General features: G+C 35.4%; 1 protein-coding gene across 5 annotated transcripts in view; it reads left to right on the top strand.

Moving 5' to 3' along the window:
- Window positions 1-23481, top strand: part of LOC111053516 (lachesin) — a 338283-nt gene that overhangs the window by 277400 nt on the left and 37402 nt on the right. For all 5 annotated transcript variants that reach the window (XM_039420756.1, XM_039420759.1, XM_039420758.1 and 2 more), the window contains 3 exons: window positions 4288-4473; window positions 5664-5856; window positions 8783-8911. In XM_039420756.1, coding sequence (XP_039276690.1) covers window positions 4288-4473; window positions 5664-5856; window positions 8783-8911 — 508 coding nt within the window. The remainder of the gene's footprint in view (window positions 1-4287; window positions 4474-5663; window positions 5857-8782; window positions 8912-23481) is intronic.

Raw genomic sequence — 23481 nt, 5'->3', positions numbered from 1 at the left:
TACAATGTACGTTTGATTCATGAGTTTGTCTATATGATGTTGTTTGTGCGTTTTATTACTGAGCTAGGCCTGAAAAAAGCATAAGCATATATATATATATATCCTTGATTGACCAAAAAATCTCAATATGACATCTTCCAACCTGAATCTCTATCTGTAATATTTCATAATATCAATAGTTTGAAGTCATAAACACTCTTCAAGTATCACCATAGGTTGTAAATTCACTATAGGTATCAATCTATGTAGAAGTGGTGTTGGAATCCTTTCAATATCTGATGTTTGACGCGAAAAGATGTCGCCTCTTCCTTACAACTGAAGAGCGCTTCACCAACCCTTGTTTCAATGCTATGCTCATCCTATAAGATCACAGTATATCAGGTTGGGAAGCACTGATTTGTACTGCAGATCCTCTCCTTGTGAACAAACACATTTCTCAGCGAAAAACTCATTTATCTAGCAGTGATCTTCAACAGAAGTGGAAGTGATAATGGCGAGGGTACACAAGCAGACGGGATCGGGTCGGTAATATTCATAAAAAGGGCTACGTTGTCGGGTGGTGGAATTCAGAGGGGGTAGGGGAACCCGAATCGTCATTACTCTTCTTCTCGGGGGGGTACAGACACGTGAAGGGGACCAGTTCCACTGTCGCTAGGAGTGCAGTAGCTCCAGGAAGTCCATTTGTTTGGTCGGTCCCATTTGGAATTGACTTGAAAGGTGGCACCTCTCATGTTCTCAAGTGTGCACTCAATGCCCCCTCAAGCTCCTCTGAATTTCCCTCTGGTCCTTTTTCCCTCCTCCTTTCTCCCTTTTCTCCCTCCTCCCTGTGTACCACTTCCACATACGGAGCCACTTCTTGCTGCCAAACATTCCCCTTTTCCTCTTAACTCTTCTTCGACGCAGCCCCGCCCCCAGTTACAGTATAACTCCACTCACACACATGTGTGTGTGTGTTACACACGTCACACGCGTGCCTGTGTGTGAGTGAGAGCACGTGAATCAGCAGCCAACCACTTTTACATTATGCAACACGCTTCTCTTTTATCTCGAGAACGTACAAAAACACTTTCCACCAAATTTTATAGCTTCTCAAGTACTATTTATCGTTATTGCTTATGAATAAAATCACAATATTTCCTCAAGAACCACCATCCTTGGCTGCTTTTAACCCCAATCTCAAACCTATCGCCTCTCAAATCACAATATTATTTACTTTTTCAATTTTCGCATTACGTTTTTCCAACGAGAAGTGATAGATTTCATAAAAAAAAAACTCCGGTAAAATATGGTGACTCGATCTCAAAAAACTTAAAAGAAAATATATCAGACGTAGAGATTATGAATGTAGTTAGTATACAATCTATACATTCTAATCTATCCATTCTATATCATGTGATCACACAAGAAATTATTGGTAGGAGGTTCTCAATAATCAATTATACCATACTAAAATAATAACACACATATATTGTCAAATTCTACAGTTTTTTTCCACAGTAAGACAATATTTATGTGTTTCTATTTAATTATGATATAATTGATATGAATTGAGCAATAATGATACCTTGTACCAATTATCTACGAATAGATAATTTCCAATTTTATGATTAAAGTGGTGTTCAGAGAATTACCTATGACCTCGATTATGATGATTTATTGACTTATCGAATTCGAAATCATAGGATACCAAAACAGTCATATTTTGATATTATGAACCAATTCAATGATGGCAAAATTCTTGATGGATCAAGTGCTATTGTGAAAATGAATAACCAACTATTCAAGATCTGACTGGATGTAATGTGGAGAGTGAGCAAACATTAATGAGGGGATATAGATTACAAGTGAGGTAATCCATGTTCATAAATGATTAATTTGAATGATGATAACATTTTCCTCCACTACTTGATGATTCACTGACCATGATTAATGAATATATTTCTGATGATGATCAGATTATGGAATAATCTTCTTTAATGCATTATTATCCAATGTTATTAGTGACCATGTCAGAGTTTTAATTATCGTCGTAGACAAGCTATATAGAAGAAATTTTGACAATAAAAATTGAGGATGATAACACTTTTTCATCATTTACTCTAACACAACATGTACCGAGTTCTTCAGAGTCATTTTCAAGTGAAAATAGACACTTGAAAATGACTCTACAGAGTTTGTAACATGTTTTAAATAAAACATCAGAAGGGTGCTATCAAATTTTATCCCTATTTTAGATACAAGTAGCCCTAAACAACAATTTGGAATTATTAGATTCACACTATGAACAAAGATATTGAGGAATCTCTCCATATTTTAAAATGGGATGAAAGAGAGATCGTCACCTTCACATCCTTCATTTAAGCCAAACTATTTTCATTGCAATCATGGCGTCATCATCAGGTAGTAAAGATAGATTTTAGTTAGAGTCTTACCTGATAGACGACTGATGATAAGTTCTTGAGTGCTTTGAAACCACAGTAGTTGGTTACTGGAGTTGGTAGCTTGGAAAAACATGTGATTAATAAGTGATTTACTAGTTGATTTTATGTTGAACTGACAACCTCTTTCCCATTCCACCCTTATAAAGAGGTATCCAACAATATTCCAGATTTGGAATGAATAAATTGTAATGAGTACAGTTTTGGCCACAAGCCTGTTGAGCCATTTCGGAAGGTATAATTTATTATACAATCTGATATAAATGAATGAACTAATATGGTCTGTTAAATATCTCTGTGTAGCATCACAGAGAATGAAAGAGAATTCCTTTACTGTGTGGTAACCTTCAGTGTGTGTTCTCTAACTGATTTTGAGTTGAGGTTTTCGAGGAACAAGCCGTATTTTTTTCAAAACAGGAACAGGCTGTCATTTTTTCAGTCATTTGCAACTTTAATATAAAAAAGATTCCACAATATAATATCTTCCTCTGTTGATAGTGTAAATATAAAATCCAATAACTCAACTGTTCATAGTGTACATCTAATAACTTCTCTTTTCACATTGTTATTTGGGGCTAGTTGTATTCAAAATACTAGAACAATACAATACAATATGGAATTATTGATATATTAGTTTTCAGTGTTCATGAATTAATCAGGGAACAATCACTTATAATGGATAATCTTGATGAAAAAAAGTGTTTGGTATGTGATGAATTGTGGAGCAGGTGTTAAATAATTCGAAATGGATGCTATGATTTTTAATTCTGATTTCAAAGACAAGTCGCCCCAAATAACAAAATGAACAATGACATAATCAAATGAAAAAGACAAAGAAATTGTCAAGAAAACAAAGATTTATTGATAATTAGAAAAAACAATTCCGGTTATTAGGCCTACACCATTGTCAAACTCCAGCTAAATAGGCTATTTGAAATCGGTTTGGTCTTGAAAGCAACATGAAGCATCCAGCTATTTAGCTGGGGTGAAGACAAAATTGATATTTGTGATGAGAGTGGGGAGTACAAACTCAAATGTGGTGATTTTAATGCTTGTTATGTGGGTCAAACAGGTAGAAGTTTCAAAAGTAGAATCAGAGAGCACATCAGAGATTGAAATAAACAAAATTGGGAATCTGACTTTGCAGAACATTTGATAACAAATAATCACAAGTTCACAGTTGAGGAGAATGTTGAGTTTCTGCATGTTAATAACAAAGGCAGATCTTTGAATATTCTAGAGGATTTGGAAATAACAATAGTAATTAAGGAAAATTCTTTGTATAGTTTAAATGACCAGATTCATTTCAACCAATACAACACTACGAATTTAGTTTTATCATAGCATTGTAAGCATACATTAGTCAATAGGTTTTTCCATTTACATATTTGTTTTATTATCTTTCACTTGTTATCTTGGTTCTTAATTTGTACTGAAAGTAAATTTTGTTATCATGGTTAGTATTTTGCTTAAGCCACCATTTTGTGACACCGTTGAGTGGGAGGAGACTGACTAGCTGGGCCAATGGCAGGCTTTCATGCCCTTGACCAATAGCAGTACTCGCCTACTAGTATAAATTCTGCTGCTCTTGTATTAAGTTTTAGTTTATCAGAGATTGACAATGTTGTAATAACCGAAACCGTTCTTTCTAATTATCAATAAATATGTGGTTTTTGACAATTTCTTAGTCTTTTTCATTCAATATGAATAATTACCACAATATCAACTGCTCGACTACACAAAAATGACATAATTGGTATACTAGTTTGCAGAGTTCATGAATAAATCAGGGAACAATGACTTATGCTTGATAATCTTAATGGAAAAGAGTGTTTGGTATGTGGAGCAGGTGGCTTGGATCAAGGCGGACACGAAGGCGATTCTGGCCATACATGAGCATGTCATCACGAACAATGCGCGTCTGTCGGTGACGCACAATGACTTCAACACGTGGACGCTAAACATCAGGGGCGTAAAGAGGGAGGACCGAGGCACGTACATGTGTCAGGTCAATACGGATCCAATGAAGAGCCAGGTGAGCCTTACAAACTGAATCCGCTCAAAAATATTTATTAAATGTCATCAGTCAAACTTAATCCATTCAAAAATCTCTTGAAGCCATCACTTATTCATAGTGTCATAGTGTCCACTCAAATATCTATATCAAATAATGTCCTCAGAAAACTCTTAAAGTCATCACTTATTCATAGGGTCATAGTATCCACTCAAAAATCCGTATAAAAATGTCATCAGTCATTCATAGTGTTTAATCATTATCTCAGGTATATGGTATTAAATTAAGGTCAACACTGATCCTATGAAGGGTCACGTGAAACTTACAAACTGAATCCACTCAAAAATATTCATCAAATTAGTTATGTCATCAGTTATCGAAGTGACATAGTGTCCACTCTAATATCTGTATTAAATGTCATCATTTATTCATAAATCTCTTGGAGCCATCACTTGATCATAGTTTCATCTCAAATAACTTGATCAAATTATGTCATCAGTTATTCATAGTATCAAATTATTGTCTCAGGATTCGTATATGGTATGGATATCTAAGTACCATTCTCAAAATTATTATACACTCACAACATGTCTCGGCTATTGTCTATGATGCCTATCAAGTGATTGCTAATGCTGAATGAAATAACAAATCCAAATCGAATGATTTTTATTGACCAAAAAAACAGCTCACAATATTCATCAAAAATTTCGGATAAGAATTATCACATATTCAAAAAAAAATTAGTAAGCTTTAAAACAAATAGACATTAGGAAAAAAACAGTTTCTGTACAATAAAAGTAGTACTTGCTGAATTATATAATATAATTCGAGTGCAAGTAGGAGCACAGCTTAAAAAAATTTGTAATGCTTCATTCACACAACTTTCACTCCAACAATAGCAATTAGTGCACTTTTGATTTAGTTTCTTTTTAAATTATTTATACTTAGAGAAAGAATTAACCTAAAACAGCAAACAAACTCTCAACTGAATCAGGCGTTTGTGATAGAATGGTCTCGTATAACACTTGATATTGGCATCATATTGCAAAAACATGTTGTGATTCAATAATTTCAAAGAGGGTACTTAAATTCCTATGATTATTTATATCTATGAAAGTAGTTATAGGATTAGCTTGGCTAATCAAGTTTAGATCCAATAAGTCGTGTACTGTGCCGTATTCTATGGTGAAGACATTATCCCATTATTCCAGATGGCTTTTTTGGAGGTAGTAATTCCTCCCGACATAATCTACGAGGAGACGTCGGGTGACATGATGGTCCCCGAAGGCGGATCGGCAAAGCTGGTCTGCAAGGCGCGAGGTTACCCCAAGCCAAAGGTCGTTTGGAGGCGGGAAGACAGTGGGGAGATCATGGTCCGTGCCAATGGCGTCACTAAAGCTCGTCGTAAGTTCTTTCATCAATTATTTACTCCCTTAACGATTATTCAATTAATGAGAGAAGTATTCATAGATTATTATCTACCTAATTGTATCGCATCAAACAAAATTCAACATCTCTATGATGTTGGGAGATGGAATTCAATATTAGTTCACCTTTGAAATTCACATAGTATTATTACTACCAACTTTACTCATACAATACAGTATCGGATATTCTGGTGACTTCTGCAGATGAGAATTTCGACAACAGATTTCCAACTGATGTATAATCGTTGTACGTCACCACCCAGAAATATTCAACCGGACCGGAAATCGAACCTGGTTCCCTGACCACTAATCTTGATAAGCTGCATCCACCGATTATACACCAGCTATACAAGTTTGCCAATATCCGCAGTGGAGACATCATTCAGAATGTTCAATTCATGTTGAATGGGTCTCATTTCGTCAAGAGCTCAGTTCATCTATACTCTATAGTGAGGTCCACGTTATAATGGCAAAAATAGTGTTGCTATCCTTGTCAATCATTCGACAAAGCAGATAGCTGTATCCTTTTCCAGCTCCACAAAGTTGCCAGTACGTCGTCTTTCAATAATAATGTGAAGATATAATTTGATTAACGAAATATTGAATGTCAATCATAGGAATTTATTATTTAATGGAGTGATCCGTGGTCTAGTGGATAGAGTGCTTGCTTAGTAGCATAGAGATCCCGGGTTCGAACCCTCTCATTACCAGAAGTTTTTTAACCAGATCACTCCCGTGTTATCGAATGGGCACGTTAAACTGTCGGTCCCGGCTGAAGTATGACAGTCGTGAGGCCCATTGACGGATAAAATTATATATTCAGGCGGTGGGACCTTCCCAAAAGGGACTCCCCACCAACAAAAGCCATACGAATTTACTTTACTATTTATTATTTAATCATTGAAAAATATATTATTATTAAAAAATGATTAATATCAAACGAAAATCCCAATTAAATGCTGTAAATCATCCCGAAGTAGCCTAGAAAAATATATTCTCTTGACGATTAGAATATACGATAGTACGTCCAGAAAGTGAGTTCCGTTTCAATTTATATCCGCTGCAGCTCTGCGATCGCAGTTCCGCACATGTGCGGTAGACGCTCTGTATCAAGGAGAAGAAACGTGCGCCATTTGGAGATCGCTGTCAGCCACGTACGCTTTGTTGTGCTTGTTTACAATGTCGGTGTTAATTGAAAATCCCGCCGCTTGTGAAGTCAGGTCTGTGGATCGTTTTCTGAATGCAAGGAAAGTGAAACCAAGTTAAATTTATCGGCAAATTTGCGATGTTCATGGACAAAGTGCGATGAGTGATTCAATGGTGAGAAGATGGGTCCGACAGTTCAATGACGGACGTAGTGATGTGTCTGACGGACGTAGTCTCCAACTACTGGTTGAAGATACAGGCGGCAAATTTCTATGAAGAAGATATACAAAAACTTGTGCCACGCTATGACAGATGTCTGAAAAATTTCGGTAGTTATGTGGAAAAGTAGTTTAAGAGTTGTAGAATTTTGTGCAATGAATAACTTTTTTGTATCTGTACACAATTTAATTTTATTACCAAACGGAACTTACTTCCTGGACCTACCACGTAATTTATCATCTCAAACAAGAATGGACAGTTGATATTATCAAATCAGAATATACTGGTATCAGCTATCCTCTATACAAGTACAGTGACAAGACAGAGAATCGGCAACGCTCTTCCTTCATCTTTTCCACTGCTTTCATAACGTGGAACTTCAGCTCCTATATGAACTGCTACTATAGGAACAGAAGCCCCAATTTTTCTCCTGAAGTGCCGTTGGTAACAACTTTCCTGGGAATGGAACTCTACCCCCTTATTATATAGGCCAAAGTCTGATTCTTTCACCCATTTCTAAACCTAATTCTTCAATCACTTTTTGCTTTTGGAAAAGCAGAAGATGGCGGAACTGCCGAAAGATCTCGTTGTCCAGTGAGTGATTTATTCATTTATTGTAAATTATTTGACTGCTAGTCGTTTTCTCCAAAAGCAAAAAGTGATTTAATAATAAGCAGTGATGGAAAACAACATTGAAGAACCTTATTCTTCATAATGAAATAGAGATAGGATATCAACTCTCCGTTTGATATGATCATTAATTTGTGCTTCAACATCAAATAAATATGATTGAATAAAAACACAAATCTGTTGTCAAGTTCTATTTAGTACACGACCAAGGTTTCGTGACCACACCGGTCACATTTTCAAGTTGACTAAAGCTGTTGTCAATTTGAAAATGTGACCGGTGTGGTCACGAAACCTTTGTCGTGTACTAAATGAAACAGTGTAGAACTTGACAACAGATTTGTGTTTTTATTCAATTATGGAACGGTTCTACAATATTGACAATGTCTCAGTCGAATTTTCTAAATAAATATGAGATAACCATCAGAAGATCCAAGCTCTACACCTCATTGACAACTCTAATACGGTGAGAAGACTGAAAAGGAAGAAACCTACAGATCTCGTTTAGCAGCGATACTGAAAGAAACAGTGCATGGGCATTGCTCACTTAGACTGTGAAGGAGTGATATAGGCCTACCCCTTTAGTTTCAAACTTTAACCTATTAATTTAAGCTGGAATTGAACTGTTCATCAACCAAAGTGTTAGATTGCAGTCAAAATACAAGAAAAGAAATAAATTTACGATAGAATTCGATGACTTTTCATTTGATGACGTGGCGAAGTTTTGACAGTAATATGTTCACTTCACCACTTATCATATATAACCATGGTACGCCTATCCATCTACATGCTAAAGTGACAGACGTTGATAGACGTGAATTTCAAAATAAATTATATAAATAAAATACATTTTATTTATAAATCATTCTATATTTGGATAAATCATGAATGTGATGTGTTTTTTTCGGCAGGAGCTCAAGTTGAGGGGGAAATGCTGACCCTGAACAAAGTGACGAGATCAGAAATGGGAGCCTACCTTTGTATAGCTGCCAATGGTGTCCCACCCTCTGTCAGCAAGAGGATGATGCTGCATGTACATTGTAAGTGCAAAAATTATCAATTTTTTGTCATATTTTTAGTTATAATCATCAGTTGTACCTAATAAGTCATTTTCAGTAAGTTATGTCTATTTGCACGGATATCACTACTGTATTGAAATCATATATAGCGCAAGTGCCGTTTTATCAAATATGTCTCCAGAATTGAATAAAAACACACATATGTTCTCTGATTCTACACAGTTCTGTGTAGAATAAACAGTAAACTGTGTAGAATTTGACAACATATTATGTGTGTTTCTATTCAATTATGGAACGGTTCTGCAATATTGACAATGACTCAGTTGAAATATAACTACGTTTTATAATAGTATCTTATTGTTTCTGTTAAAATACAGATAGAAGGGTCATTTTTTCAACCCCCTATAAATGAAAGACGAATGTATATGAAAGAATAGAAAACACCAAAAGGTACTTACCCTTTTACACTTACGATAATTCTTCAACATAATTCCCGAGAAAGGTTTAGGCATTCTTCATAGCGGTGGACCACCCTACAAAAGCCCTTCTCATAAAATGCTTTTACGTTGTTTTGGAACTACTCGTTAGTATGGCAGCTCTGCCCACAAAGTCATGTCTCGAGTTTGGAGATATAAGGTATGCTTTTTCCCCCTTTTAGTGTAGTTGAGAAGTTGATATTGTGGTAATTATTCATATTGAATGAAAAAGACTAAGAAATTGCCAAAAACCACAGATTTATTGATAGTTAGAAAGACTGTGATAAAAGAGTTTATCAGAGATTGACAATGGTGTAATTACCGAAACCGGTCTTTCTAAGTGGTTTTTAACAATGTCTTAGTCTTCTTCATTCAAAATAAGGTATGAGTTAATAGTGGCCAAATCAGGTTTGTATGATGGGTGATTTATCATCCAATTCGATTTGTTGTAGAAGCCATATGGTTACACCAGCACTGTGAGTCCGAGTTGTCATGCATCACGACGATTTCACAAGTCTTTTCAGCTGCGGTTTTCCATTTTCCAAGACCTTACACGCACATCATTATCACTCATAACGCTTTCTGTGTAACATTGCATATTCAAGGGTCAGCGTTGTATCTCATAGATGACTAATACTGAAGGGATAAATGCATAGCCACCGTTAATACAAAGCTCCTACCTACGATATTGCAACGTTGCAGTGTAGGTCTAGAATCTGATACATGATTGGTGAAAAATATTTTTTTATATACCAGCGGATCTTTTGCACCAACCATGTATTAGATTCTAGACCTACACTGCGACAATCGTGGACATCGTTGACTATCGTTGCAATATCGTGGGCCAGGGCGTTTTATTAGAGGTGGCTATGATAAAGGGTTATCTTGCGACTTGCGACACACCAATGCTGCTGCTGCTGATTTTACTGCTGCAACTGCTAATTTTACTACTTCTGCCTCTTTTGCTATATTGCCGCTGCGTCCGTCCGGGTAGACTGAAGCCGATTCACGAGCCAAATGACGCGGCAAATTATTTATTCAGAACAAATTGGAGAGCGCCAACGACCCCTATCGACAGCGTCTCCCCGGGGGGAAGACCGATTTGTGTTGGGTGATGGGAGGGGTTGATGGCCCCTTCTGCATGCAGTGACAGTAGCCTCTGTAGCTTTTATCCTTTCTTGTATCGTATTCTTTCTCACTAGCTCTTAACCTTCCTCGTATCAAATCCTTTCTCTCTAAATCTCATCGTTTCTAGGAATGCGTATCGATAGACAAAATATATTCATTCATTGTCTTTTTTCTTTTAGGCTCATATTTGTCAGGACATGCCGGAATATTTAGTAACCAAAACATGTTGTGACAATATAATTTGTAAGGGTACTCAGATTAATATTTTTATTCATATATTCATTCAGTTTCTTCATGGTATCGTCGACAACACTCAACTGTGCTCTCCACTGAGGCCTACAGTATAATAGCCCTATCAGATAATTATTACATTGAGATCAGAGAACAATTTCTGGGTGTAGAATTAGTTATAATGATTTATCTATGTCGGTTACAATTGTGAGTTATAGTACCTAATAGTTGTATTTATATGTTATGTGTTTACTTTTGTTGTTACCATTTGACGTTGTAATGCATTTTGATGTTCTCACTTGCTACAACAATGGAACATTCATTTATTATTTTATTACTACACAATGGCTTATCTTTCACGGGCAATAATTCGATTTAAATTTCCTATTTCCTGCTCAACAGAAATTAATTGCGAATCTGAACAATAAAGATTGCACTGCTTGTATCACTGGAACTGTTATTTCAAATGAAATATGTTAAGAAATGAAACTAGATATTTATATGATTTGTGATTGTATCTACAAATACATAAATAAATAGATACCTGAATAGGATCACGTAAGTTTGAATCACGTTTCAAAAACAATGTTTCATTCGTCAACTTCACTTCTAATCAAAATACGATAAAAGAGTGGTGTACTCAGCTACGGGAAAATCATATTTAAAAATATTACCATTGGGACTGAAGTGTATTGTACATAAAAAGCAGCAAATGTATAGCGTACTTCTGTAATATCATATATAGTTTACAGCACGGAGATCCACATACCTAATTATGTTTATATGTTAATAATTTCTGGTTGGACGCTTTGGTAAACCACGGTTTGGTAAATAACGGTTGGTAAACCACGGTTTGGTAAACCACTCCTCATAAATCCAGTAGTTGGTAAATCTGATAGTTTTTTTGTTTTTTTCTTATAAACAATATACTAGGCAACTTGAGTGTGTTTAGTTCAGTTGAGACAATTCAATCAATCAATCAATTCTATTGAAATCATTACAATACAATATACATAAAAGAAGAAAAACACAAGAAGAATCACAATCAAAAATAAATTTCTAATAAAATATAAAAACAGGCTTCATGGCGGGGTGTGCTGAAAAGGAAGAAAGGAAGAAAAATACCTAGCCAACTATGGTTTCCCATGTAATAGGCAGGTAGAGGGTACAAAAGTAAGGAATTAAGGGTGAAGTGGAGAAGAAAATTGAAGTATTGGAGAAGAAAATAGGAAAAAAGAATGAAAAGTTAATAAAATCTCTCATGTAGACAGTCCCTAATGTAGTCTGAATTTTGGAGGTGATTCGATCACATCACAAGGAAATTTTCAAAATCCGAGAAGTTAGTGAATATGATTGAGTTTTTCATCAATCAGGCTTCAGGGCAACTGAAGTGTGTTCAGTTGAGACAATTGATAAAATCGTTTATGTAGACAGCCCCTAATGTAGTCTGAATTTCAGGGAAAGTGATTCGATCACATCACAATGACATTTTCAAAATCAGAGTAGTTGGTGAATATGATTGGGTTCTATTAATCAGGCTACAAGGCAACTAGAGAGTGTTTAGTTATTGAGACAATTGATAGAATCGTTCATGTAGACAGCCCCTAATATAGTCTGAATTTTGGGGAAAGTGATTCGATATCACATCACAATAACATTTACAAAATCCTAGTGGTTGGTGAATATGATTGTGTTTTTTATTAATCAGGCTACAAGGCAACCAAAGTGTGATTGGTTGTGTCAATTAATAAAATTTTCCATGTAGACAGTCCCTAATGTAGTCTGAATTTCAGGGAAAGTGATTCGATATCACATCACAATAACATTTACAAAATCCAAGTAGTTGGTGAATATAATTGGTTTTCCATTAATCAGGCTACAAGAATTATTTATTCATTCAAGTAAGTTACAATATATTTTGGTTTATTCACGAATTCACAATAAATTACAGTATAGCAGCTAATTATAAAACAAATTTCACATATTATGAAAATTTATTAATTACAATGAAGCTTGAATGCAACATTAGAATATTGATAATATAGTATTGTAATGTAACTGCATAAATCGGCGGTGTTTCAACAATCAATAAATGATAATTTCAATGAATAAATATACACCCCGCTATGTGTTGGGGTATAAGTAATTAGTTGCTTATTGCGTGTTATAATTACTATTTACAAACTTCATTCACTGATATGGGATTAAAGTTTTTTTATAATAAAATTAGTAAAAATTTATAATACAAACAAAATTATGAAATTCGTAGATAAATATTAATGTTCTATTGAGGATAATAATAAGAAAGTTAATTTTTAGAAAAATAAAACAGTAAAGAAAAGAATGAAGAATAAATAGTTTCAATATTCTTATAACTGAATTTTCACAATTTTCCACTCCAATATCAACCAACCAGGAAAATAAACTTTTCTTGAACCTGTGTCTATTGAATTCTTCCCTAATGTAACTTGGTATTGAATTGTAAATTTTTGGTCCCAAATATATGTAGTTTCTTAGCCCAAATGTAGTGTTCAACCTTGGTACTATTAAATTCTTGTTTCTCTGCCTTGTTTGATGGTTATGATCTGCCAGTCTTATGTGTTCGTTGTTTCTCCTCATTCGCGTGATGATACCCTACTAAAAGGCAACTAAAGTGTGTTTAGTTAAAACAATTGATAAAATCGTTTATATAGACAGTCCCTAATATAGTCAGAATTCCAGGGAAAATGATCCGATTACAACACAATAAGATTCACATGCGGTCACACTGAGTTTAGGGAATCAAACAACATTGAACGTCCGATTCTTATCAGATTAATTAATTTGGACGTACATGGTCCTTCATTAGACCGCCCGAAAAAACTGGTCGAACTCAATCGATGTACATTTTTGATCGGATTGTGACCCTTGCTGTGGTTTTTTTGTTGGCACCACTGTGCCACTGTTTACTGTCAAAGCGCGCGCGATCGCTGGCGTCCGAGCGTGACGCGTGTCAATTTGCAGTGTCCGACGCTAATTACTGCGTCCCCCCTTTTTGAAACCCCCAATTCCTCCCCACCATCTGAACCCCTCAATTTTCCCCCCTGGGTTCCCCGAGGACCATACGAAAATCACAAACAGCAGTTGTCAGTCCGCAGTGCATTGGTCTCTCTGTGACTCCCGGGTAATTGAATGCTCACAATCCGATTACTTTTTTCTACTAAAATAACAAGACCGGGCGTCGCGTTACGTTTGCATGCGCATGTTGCTGTGTATAGCAGCTTGATGCGTGATCTGCTCACGGGACTGAAGTCCCCGCTAATAAACACGTATCCTTGATTGATGGAGAAATTTAAATCAGAGAATAAGACCAAGTGTTCGGATTAGATTAGATAAGATTAGATTTCTTTATCTATGTATGTTACAATATTTACTGGCTTATATACTAATTTACGTTAAATGACGATAATGCTCAGAGTTATTCAACGGATTTTACAAAGTAGGCTATAAATAATTAATCAATGAGAATAAAGATTGAATGCAATCAGAATAACGATAATATAATAATGTGATGTAACTTCATAAATCGGCGGTGTTTCAACAAATAATTGTCGATTCTCTAAGAAGGATATAAAATACACGACCGGGTTGTGATATTTCAGAGCTGTTGGGAATTATAACTCGAAGTAATGTTCAAATAAGAAACTCTACTTAATAAGTTAAAAACTAGTTGATTTGAATCTTAGAATTATGGGATGAACGAATGAATGAATAAAATTAGAGTGAGTAAGAATGAATATGATATTGCATTGATAATTAAAATTAGATAAATGGAACAAACGTTATAGGGTGCGATTTGAATTAAAATTTTAGAAATTTATTGAGTAATGTTGACAATATACAATACTAAAGAACAGAAAATCTTGAGATGAGAAGATGAATATGTATTATGTGGAATGGAGATGGGATGTGGAAAATGGACGAATCAATGGGATGAAGAATGGAAAGGAATGGCGATTAGAATATTTGTCATGCAGTGCTCTAGAGTTGGAGAGACTCAGTCATTTTCTCTATAAGATACTTTTTCAAATACAGGATAAAGCCGGCTCGGCTCTCAATGCATCTAATAGAGTTGGAAAGTATATTCCATTGGACAGAGAGGATCGGAAGAAGTATGTCGATGGGAAGAAAATTACAAGGGAGGAATGAGACAATTGAACGAAAATTGACTTCATTCTGTCTTTGAATATACAACGAATAATAAAATAATAATTTCAAAAATGATAATGACAGCGACTATTGTACATAGACGCTGCCAGTTTGAATTTCTCCCAAGTATAAATATATTCTATTATACAAAGGAAAGAGTTGTACAAGAAACTAAGTTATAATAATTAGTTGCAGACATCGCTGTAAAACAGGGACGTATGTATATAAGGGGTGCCCAGGGGGGCCGCCCCCTCCCACCAAAATAATGAATATAAAGAAAAATCAGTACTGTAATTACAGAAAAAATACAGTTACCTGAATTTTTGGCGGTAGAGGTATTTTTGATGGCCTGACGGTGAAGTGAAAAGGGCGATCAGCGCAAATTACTCTCTCTGAATATAAGCAACAAAGCTGATATCAAGTATCGTGGGGGTGTTTACTTAAAATCACTTAACCCCACATTGACCTTGGCACCCCCCTCCCAATATATTCTTTATCCGTCATGGCTGTACAATGATAAAACATTGATAAGAAAATAATTTCTACGAAGAAAGAGTGTTGAAGTTAATTGAGAAAAATGATTGAAAATCAAATAGAAAAAGAAACATTAATTGAGAAAAAATAACAAATCACAATACAATAGAAGACACTTCTCCCGATACTTTGGTTTGGCATGAAACGACACATAGCGAGCTCATTTGAGCAAATTCGATTTCCAGCTTTGTAAATAAATCATCACAATTAATTAAAACTTCAGTTTGTAACTCCAGTAGTGATTTGCTCTACAATCTCTACTGATAAACATATACGCCCTTGGTTGATGATGAAATGAAATTGAAGAATATTTATTAAATGATTTATTGATTGATTTAATGACTGATTCATGGAATAAGTACATTTTCAAAATGATAGGGAGAGAGAAAATAAGGTGAACTTATGCTATTCCTCTCCCAAATTTGAATAAGGCTACACATCGTCCGAAATAGGTTAAGTCTTGTAATTGTTCATTTCACAAAATTTTCAGTCCTCAATCATCTGGTCTACCATTCCACTCATTTCCAAATGTTGAAGTCCTCTGATAGATATTATAATTTACTTGAAACGTCATTAAATAAACCTCTCCGGTCTTATCATTGAATTTCTCAAATGCAGAATTTATTTCTTTCGATGATCTATCTTGTTCTTCTAGACGTATTCTCGTAGAAAATTATGAAGCAAAATACTACTGCAGCAAGGCTCTACACCTGATCTGACCAAAAACTGATATTTATTGTCCCAATGGCGACCTTGTTGGTTCTAGAACTGCAAGTCGCCGAAACTTGCGGCCCTCTGGGAGACAGACGGACTTGGTTGCAGGCCCGAGGCGTCATTGGAGTTTATAGTTTGGGGTGGGTGGATGTTTACTTAATGTAATTTGCTCTTAAGACTACAACTCCACGGCTTGGGTCATTCGATCGGCTAACTTGAGATAACGATAACTCATCATCAGTAACTTGAGCGGTAATATAACAGCAATATAAATGATGAAACCCTGATCACTCGGAATCGATCGAATAACTTCATTATGGTTGATTGATTCCTCCTCTCACAGTCCAATTCAAGTTATATGTCTGAGCTAAGACAGTGAAGGGATGATTTCAATCAATAAAAATATTGTAAATGTGTATTGTGGTAGTGAAATACACTATCAACTTTTTGGTGATAGCTTTTTCTCATTTATCTATTTTATAATCTCTCTTGGAATTGAAAATCCAAGTGGGCTACCCTTTTTTGAAACCATGGTTTTATTTGCAAGTAAATATTTGAAAAAATCTGGTGTGGCGCACTCACACATCTTTCCTTGCTCATTGAATTGTAAGCCCCATTCGTAGAGGAGAATAATTTAAGGTGAATAACATAATGACGATTGGCAGCAACATATTTGACACTACGATCAGACTACTGTATATGTGTATATATAATATTGTTTTCAGAGTACTTTTACTTTCCTTACCCTATTATCATAGGTAAGGAAAGTATTGCTTTCCGAAAAAAATGAGGTACCCTGATTTCTAAATTTCTATACGTTTCAAGGTCACGTAATGAGGTTTACGTGTTTAATTCATGGGTAATATTCTATCTCCATTCCGGGAAAATAGACAGGTAATTCTTGAGTTGACTAATTTAGGAACCGTTACTTAATACTCTTGAATCAATCAAAAAGTTATAAAGAATATTATATTCGATGTTTTAAACAAACATTCATTCAATTTTACTTCATTTCTCATGTTTCAACAAAAAAGCTTTCCAAGAATGAGAACTCTTGACCAACATGTGGAATGATGTGAACGCAGCTGCCGGGAAAATTCAGGAAATTGTCTCTGATATCGAAGGATTCCTCATTTTCACTTCGGAAGCTCAAGGCTTGGAAATACTTGAGGATGCAAACAAGGCAGGATAGTTTGTTCGGGAATTTCAATAAGGGGTCTGCGGCTAGGTGGTTTTATAGAAACTTGTGTGTTTGCCATGTATGCTATGTTCTCTCCAGCACCACACCACTCTAATCGACGTTTGAACTCAAACACTTCTTGATACTTGCTTCCTCTTCCTACGGCTCAAGTTCAACTACAGAGACTCCCACGTCACAGAACAGTAATTTGTATCAAGAAACTGACTTTCTTGGAATAACAACATGCTACTTATCAGGAAAGGACAGTTGCCCTGAACAAAATCTTTCTGTTCCAGTAGCCTGATAAAAGCATGAATTTACTGTGAATGGAACAATGTATTGGAAGTCGAGTGCTATAATTACAATAGTTCTGAGGATTAAATTCTCCTCATTTTCAAGATGATTGAAATACTGGACTCCCCTGGCATAGGCCTAAATGATGTTTTCTCAATATGGCTGATTTTGAATAATAAAATGATTTTGGCAGCAAAACATAGAAGAGGCCATGCAGGGGCATCCAACAAGATGTATAGAGAGATAGAGTCAGATGGCATGTTGAGTGCGGGAAACGGCCGGGAAGGCTGTAGAAAGCTCATGTATAAGGTATAAGGTGATGGAATGATTTTAAGTTCTAGAGCTCGAATCGAGGATGAATTATGAGTAAAGCAATGTGAGCCTTTCAGAACATATATTTTCATTCGTTGAATAAATAAAATTATGACGCAATTAGGTGAAATTGGGAAGAAAATTGTCTATGAACAGGAGAATCATTCATAAATATTTGTATCAGAGCAAGAACTAATTGAGTGTACGAATAGCATGATTAAAAAAGCATAGCTAATGACAATAATTAATCAAACTCAATATGCAACATTCCAAAATATTGCCTTTTGCACTGGCTTCATATCATCTATATATACCGGTATCCCACGAAGAGGTTTACACGTTTGATTTTATATTTCGTGCCCATTCATGCACCAAAGTAGGTTCTGAAAATATTCTGGGAAAGTTTCAGCTTCCTTCGTGAGTGTCCCACGAAGAGGATACCCGTTATATTCGTATGGACAGGGAAAAACATATCCTCACTAGAAAAGTACTATTCTCACCAGAAAAGAGTCATCAAGAAAAATTAAAATTATATGCTTGCCAGTTGAACAGCTTTGACAAAAATTTGATATCTTCAAAATCTTATAAGAATTGATACAGTAACTGATAATGCAACAGAAATACATCATTCTGAAAGAACATGTCTATGGTTTGAGTGTAACCAACGCTCTTAGATGTAAAAACCTGAGTTCCAATAACGACAACTGATTCATTTTAATTCGAAAAACCCCTGAGATTTCCAATGAAAACTGATGGATTTCGTTTGAAGACGTGTGATCTCAAGGAAGGCACATGGAGAGACAAATTAGAGGCTAAGAGAGAAGAGACTAGCTGTGAGCAAAATCAATCCACTAAGATGTGAGTTTCTAAATCGATGACTGATCCACTTGAATTAAAAAAAAAACCACCTGAGGTCCAATAGAACTGATGCATTTCTTCTGAAGACGTATGATGTCAAGGAATGCACATGACTCTCAAATGAGAACCAAGAAAGAATTAAGAGGCTAGCTGTAAGCAAAATCAATTCACTCGGATGTGAGTCAAAATAGACAACTGATCCACTTGAATTTACCTGAGGTTAATAAAAACTTATTGATTTCTTTCGTGGACGTGTGATGTCTCAAGGAATGCACATGACTCTCAAATGAGAACTAAGAGAGAATTAGGGAAGACTAGCTGGTGGTCGAGAGCGAATGGTGCAGCAAGTAGACGCTGTTTTTAAAATTGCACCAAGCGTATAACGAACGTTACGTCGCAAATTGCTTTTCGCGAGAGGCCACGCGATGCGTGCTGCGTCGGGGGAGAGATCATTCGTTTGTCGGTGGTGCGGCGGAGGAACGCGGAGTCGCGGATGACTGGAGAAGCGGAGGAACACAAGTCGCAGTGGGACAGGCGACGCGGAGGAACACAGGAGGACAAGCGTTGACTTTCCCGCGCCGCGTAGCGCCTGTGGATTCAACCGGAACGAAGCGCGTCTGAATTCCGTTACCGTTTCTTCTTTCACCTCCGTCTCATCAACCCCGCTTCCATCCTCATCCAGTAGTTTTCCCTCAACGGTCTAAGAAAATGCAGATCCTATCGGCGAGCCGAAACAAAACACATTCCACCCACATCATCGCCATCATCATCATCATCATCAGCATTGATGCTTTCTCCTTTCCACGAGGTATTTCACGGGGCGTAGACTACTCGTTCGTTTCACAAACAAAAGCACTCCATCTCTGCGCGAGGCTTCGGGACAGCGTCTTTTGTTCTGCAATCACACTGTGTGCTCTCACCCAAATGTAGGTTACAAGATAAGCTACCGGATTCTTGCAAAGTTTTTCTTGTTCCTACTTATCCCATCCCGATGCTCCTGAGAAATAAGTAAACAATTAACAAATGTGGGTGAGTGTTCCGAGAATATTAATCGATCTCCATGTTCTTATTTATTCTATCCTTGTACTCCTAAGAGATAAGTACTATACACAATAATTAACAAATGTGGAAGAGTGTTCCAAGTTTATGAATCGATTTCCTTGTTCTTAGCTCTCCCATTCACATGCTCCTGAAAATTAATTACACGATTAACAAAATAATGAGGGTGACTGTTCCAAGAATATGAATGATTTTTTCATTCTTACCACTTAAACTATTCACAACCTTCTGAGAAATGAGTAAACAATTAACAAATTAGGGTGAGTGATCCAAGAATATGAATCGAACTCCTTGATCTCATTTATTCTATCCTCATGCTTCCAAGAGATAAGTACACAATAATCAGCAAATGGGGAAGAGTATACCAAGAATATCAATACAACTTATCTTGTTATTACAACTTATCATATTCACATGCTTCCGAGAAGTAAGTAAACAATTAACAAAAATGTGTTTGAGTGTTCCAATCTTGTTCTCATTTGATACATACTCATGCTCCTAAGAAATAAATACAAAATAATAATCAAATGTAGGAGAGTGCTTCAAGTATATGAACAAATATTCTTGTTCTCACCTATCCTATCCCCATGCTATGAGGAATAATTACTTCATGAACAATGAACAAATGAGAATCAGTGTTTTTAAAATAGAAATTAGTCTCGTGGAGACAATTCATTTTCCAAAAATAGTATTGATAATCTCATGAATTGATACTGATCATAATTCTCACGCGGAGAATGATCTGCTGATCTGCAGCAAATGTCTGGAATTATCCTTGAAGTATTAGAATGCAATTCCTATCGTATAGAAACGACTTTATATTATCAAAACCTGAAATCGAATAAAACAATATTCTAGATAATACTTTCAGTAAAAGAACTTTTCAATCTCTAGTAAACTGAAAGCTTGAGTATCGAGCAGCAGAACCCAGTGTGGGTGAAGCCCTACCATTGACAATTACCTGTCGACCAATAACGGCTGAGCTCGACTCCTATTGGCCGAGACTAGACACACCAAAGTATTCCAAATATGGTCACGAGAACCGTTCTCGGTTACATTTCGGTTACCATCCGGTGATGTATATTCTGCTGCACATTGTTTAAGCATCCAGATTCATTAGAGAATGATAAATTAATAGAGATTTAATAGATTAAAGATTGATAACGGAATTATATCCTCAACTAGTATCTCGGATTGGTTTGATAAATTAGTGGTTTTGACAAGTATACAAAGTCGATAGTTGAAAAAGAATTTATTGTTTTTGCTATACTCCAGCCTGTAAACTCCAGAATCAAAGCTAGTGAGGGAAATTCAAATATACTGGATTCAATGAATGAGTCAATCAAATGAATGAATGAATATATTCATTTTCCAAAAAAACTAGAGATTGAATTGTAATGTTTTAAATATTTGCCATTCAATAACACAATATTTGTAGTACCTTCTCAATAGCGTGATTAATATAACCTCTTCAACTTAATTTTCAAGGAAACGCTCAATTTTTTGATTCAGAATAATTTAATAGTGACTGATAGTCAATAATTTAAATTTATTGAATGAAGAACAAACACTTTACATTCTCAATAATACAATACGAGTAGTGGACTGTTAAACTAGTATAATGTTAGTATAATTCTGCATACTTGACAGGTATAATATTTTTTCCAATTACATACTATTATTCCACTGAAGCGTTATTTGTTATCACACAGAGCTTTAATCAGACCTCAGCAGCTCAAGCTAATTCACAATTTATTGATATTCAGGATTTCATGATATAGTGACTGATAGACAATAAAATGATATCTTAGTATAATTTTGAATACTTGACATGGATAATTTTTCCATTCCACTGAAGCGTTATTTGTTATCACACAGGCCTTTTCTTATACCTCAGAAACGTATCCGTTCGATTTTGTGCTGTGATACTCGGTTAGTCGGGGGTAATAACTTGCAGGAGGCAAACTTTAAGAATTACGTGAAAAATGGGGAATTCACTAGAGCGTGGCCAACTTTATATTGGATCGAAACACAAGAGTCCATGACGTAATTTATTCTTATACAATACGTTCAGCTGAGAACGTATTCTTTCAAAAATATCTGGCAACAAGTGCTCATATCAGCAATAGCCTACAAGGTTCAGGACCTCTGATCGAACAAAAATCTATGCTCATGGAATTTTTATATTTACTTATTCTATATTCTCATTCCTTACTTGTGATAAATCTCATACAATCTGGTGATGGGATAAATGAATAACGTCACGATTTAGAGTGACTTTGAAGAGCCCCAACCAAAAAAAGTCCTATTTTAATGAGGTCTTAATAATATAATGATCGTTATAATGGCAGTATTTCATCAACATTGGTATCCTTGTCTATCGTTCGACAAAACTGGTAGCCCTATCCTCTTCTAGCTTTGCAATGTTGCCAGTTAGTTTTTTACAACGTTGGAATATAATTAATCAACAAAATATTAAAATCTCAAGTATGAATATCTGTTATTAAATCGTTGAAAAATATTTCTTCTGTGGAATGAAACATGATTTTGAACAGTTGACATTACAGAACTCATTCCAGTATGAGTTTTATCTCCTACACACGGTAGTGATAATGCAGAGAAAAGACAAGGCTGTTCTCCTATCTTTCTCCACTGCTATTATAACGTGGACCTCACTATAGTATCTGATTGGATTCATTATTATTGTGATTGAATTCCCTAACAATTAGAGATTTACACAGAACTATCTCAAGTCAAAGGTAATAAGGGTAGCAAGGGTAACAAGACAATCTATTTCGGACTATGTGTTATCTAAAGTTGGGAGAGGAATAGCACAAGGTTACCTTATTCTTCCTCTCCCTATCATTTTGATGATGTACTTATTGTATAAATGAATGAATGAAAGAATGAAATATCCATGATTTATAATTTTCTTTTGAATCCCCAATAAGAAATCGATCTATTTGAGAGTACAATACAATCCAATTGAAAATTGAATAAAGAGATGATGATTTTATATTCGATTATGATATTATTTGATTATGATATGATTGACTAACATTCGCTTTTGGGCAGAAAGGTATTTGAGAAAGAAGAGAAGAAGATATGATTGCCAAGAGAATAATTTTATCACCTAATAAGCAATCATAAATTGTATTTTTTCCCGTTAGGGCTAATCTTGAATGAAAATAGAAATCCAACTACCCTGTTTAAAAATACTTAGATTTCTATTTCTATGTAGGCTATATGCAATCATAAATTTATGGAAAAGTAGAATATAAAAAGATTGATATTTCAGCTATAAAGTTCAAGTGCAATGCATACCCCGAGTGTGGAGAGTTATAAATGGAGAATAATAATCACGATCGACTTCCATTACATGACTTATTGAAACCTCATCACTGATATATGCACTTTCAATTTCAGATTTATGGCTCATGAACAACAAAATCCTTTCATGGGTAATATAATTATGAATTTATCAGGGTATTAGAAATATCGTGAATATTGGTCAGACCGCTAATTTGGTTGCAGCCAGTATAACAATCCCATATGCACATAAAATCTCGTCTGCTAAAAAGCATTCCACTGTTAATTAGCTGCCATATTGAGTGTGG

The sequence above is a fragment of the Nilaparvata lugens genome, chromosome 2 (genome assembly GCF_014356525.2).
Source record: "Nilaparvata lugens isolate BPH chromosome 2, ASM1435652v1, whole genome shotgun sequence".
NCBI lineage: Eukaryota > Metazoa > Arthropoda > Insecta > Hemiptera > Delphacidae > Nilaparvata > Nilaparvata lugens.
This window is presented reverse-complemented; position numbering and strand designations above follow the sequence as displayed.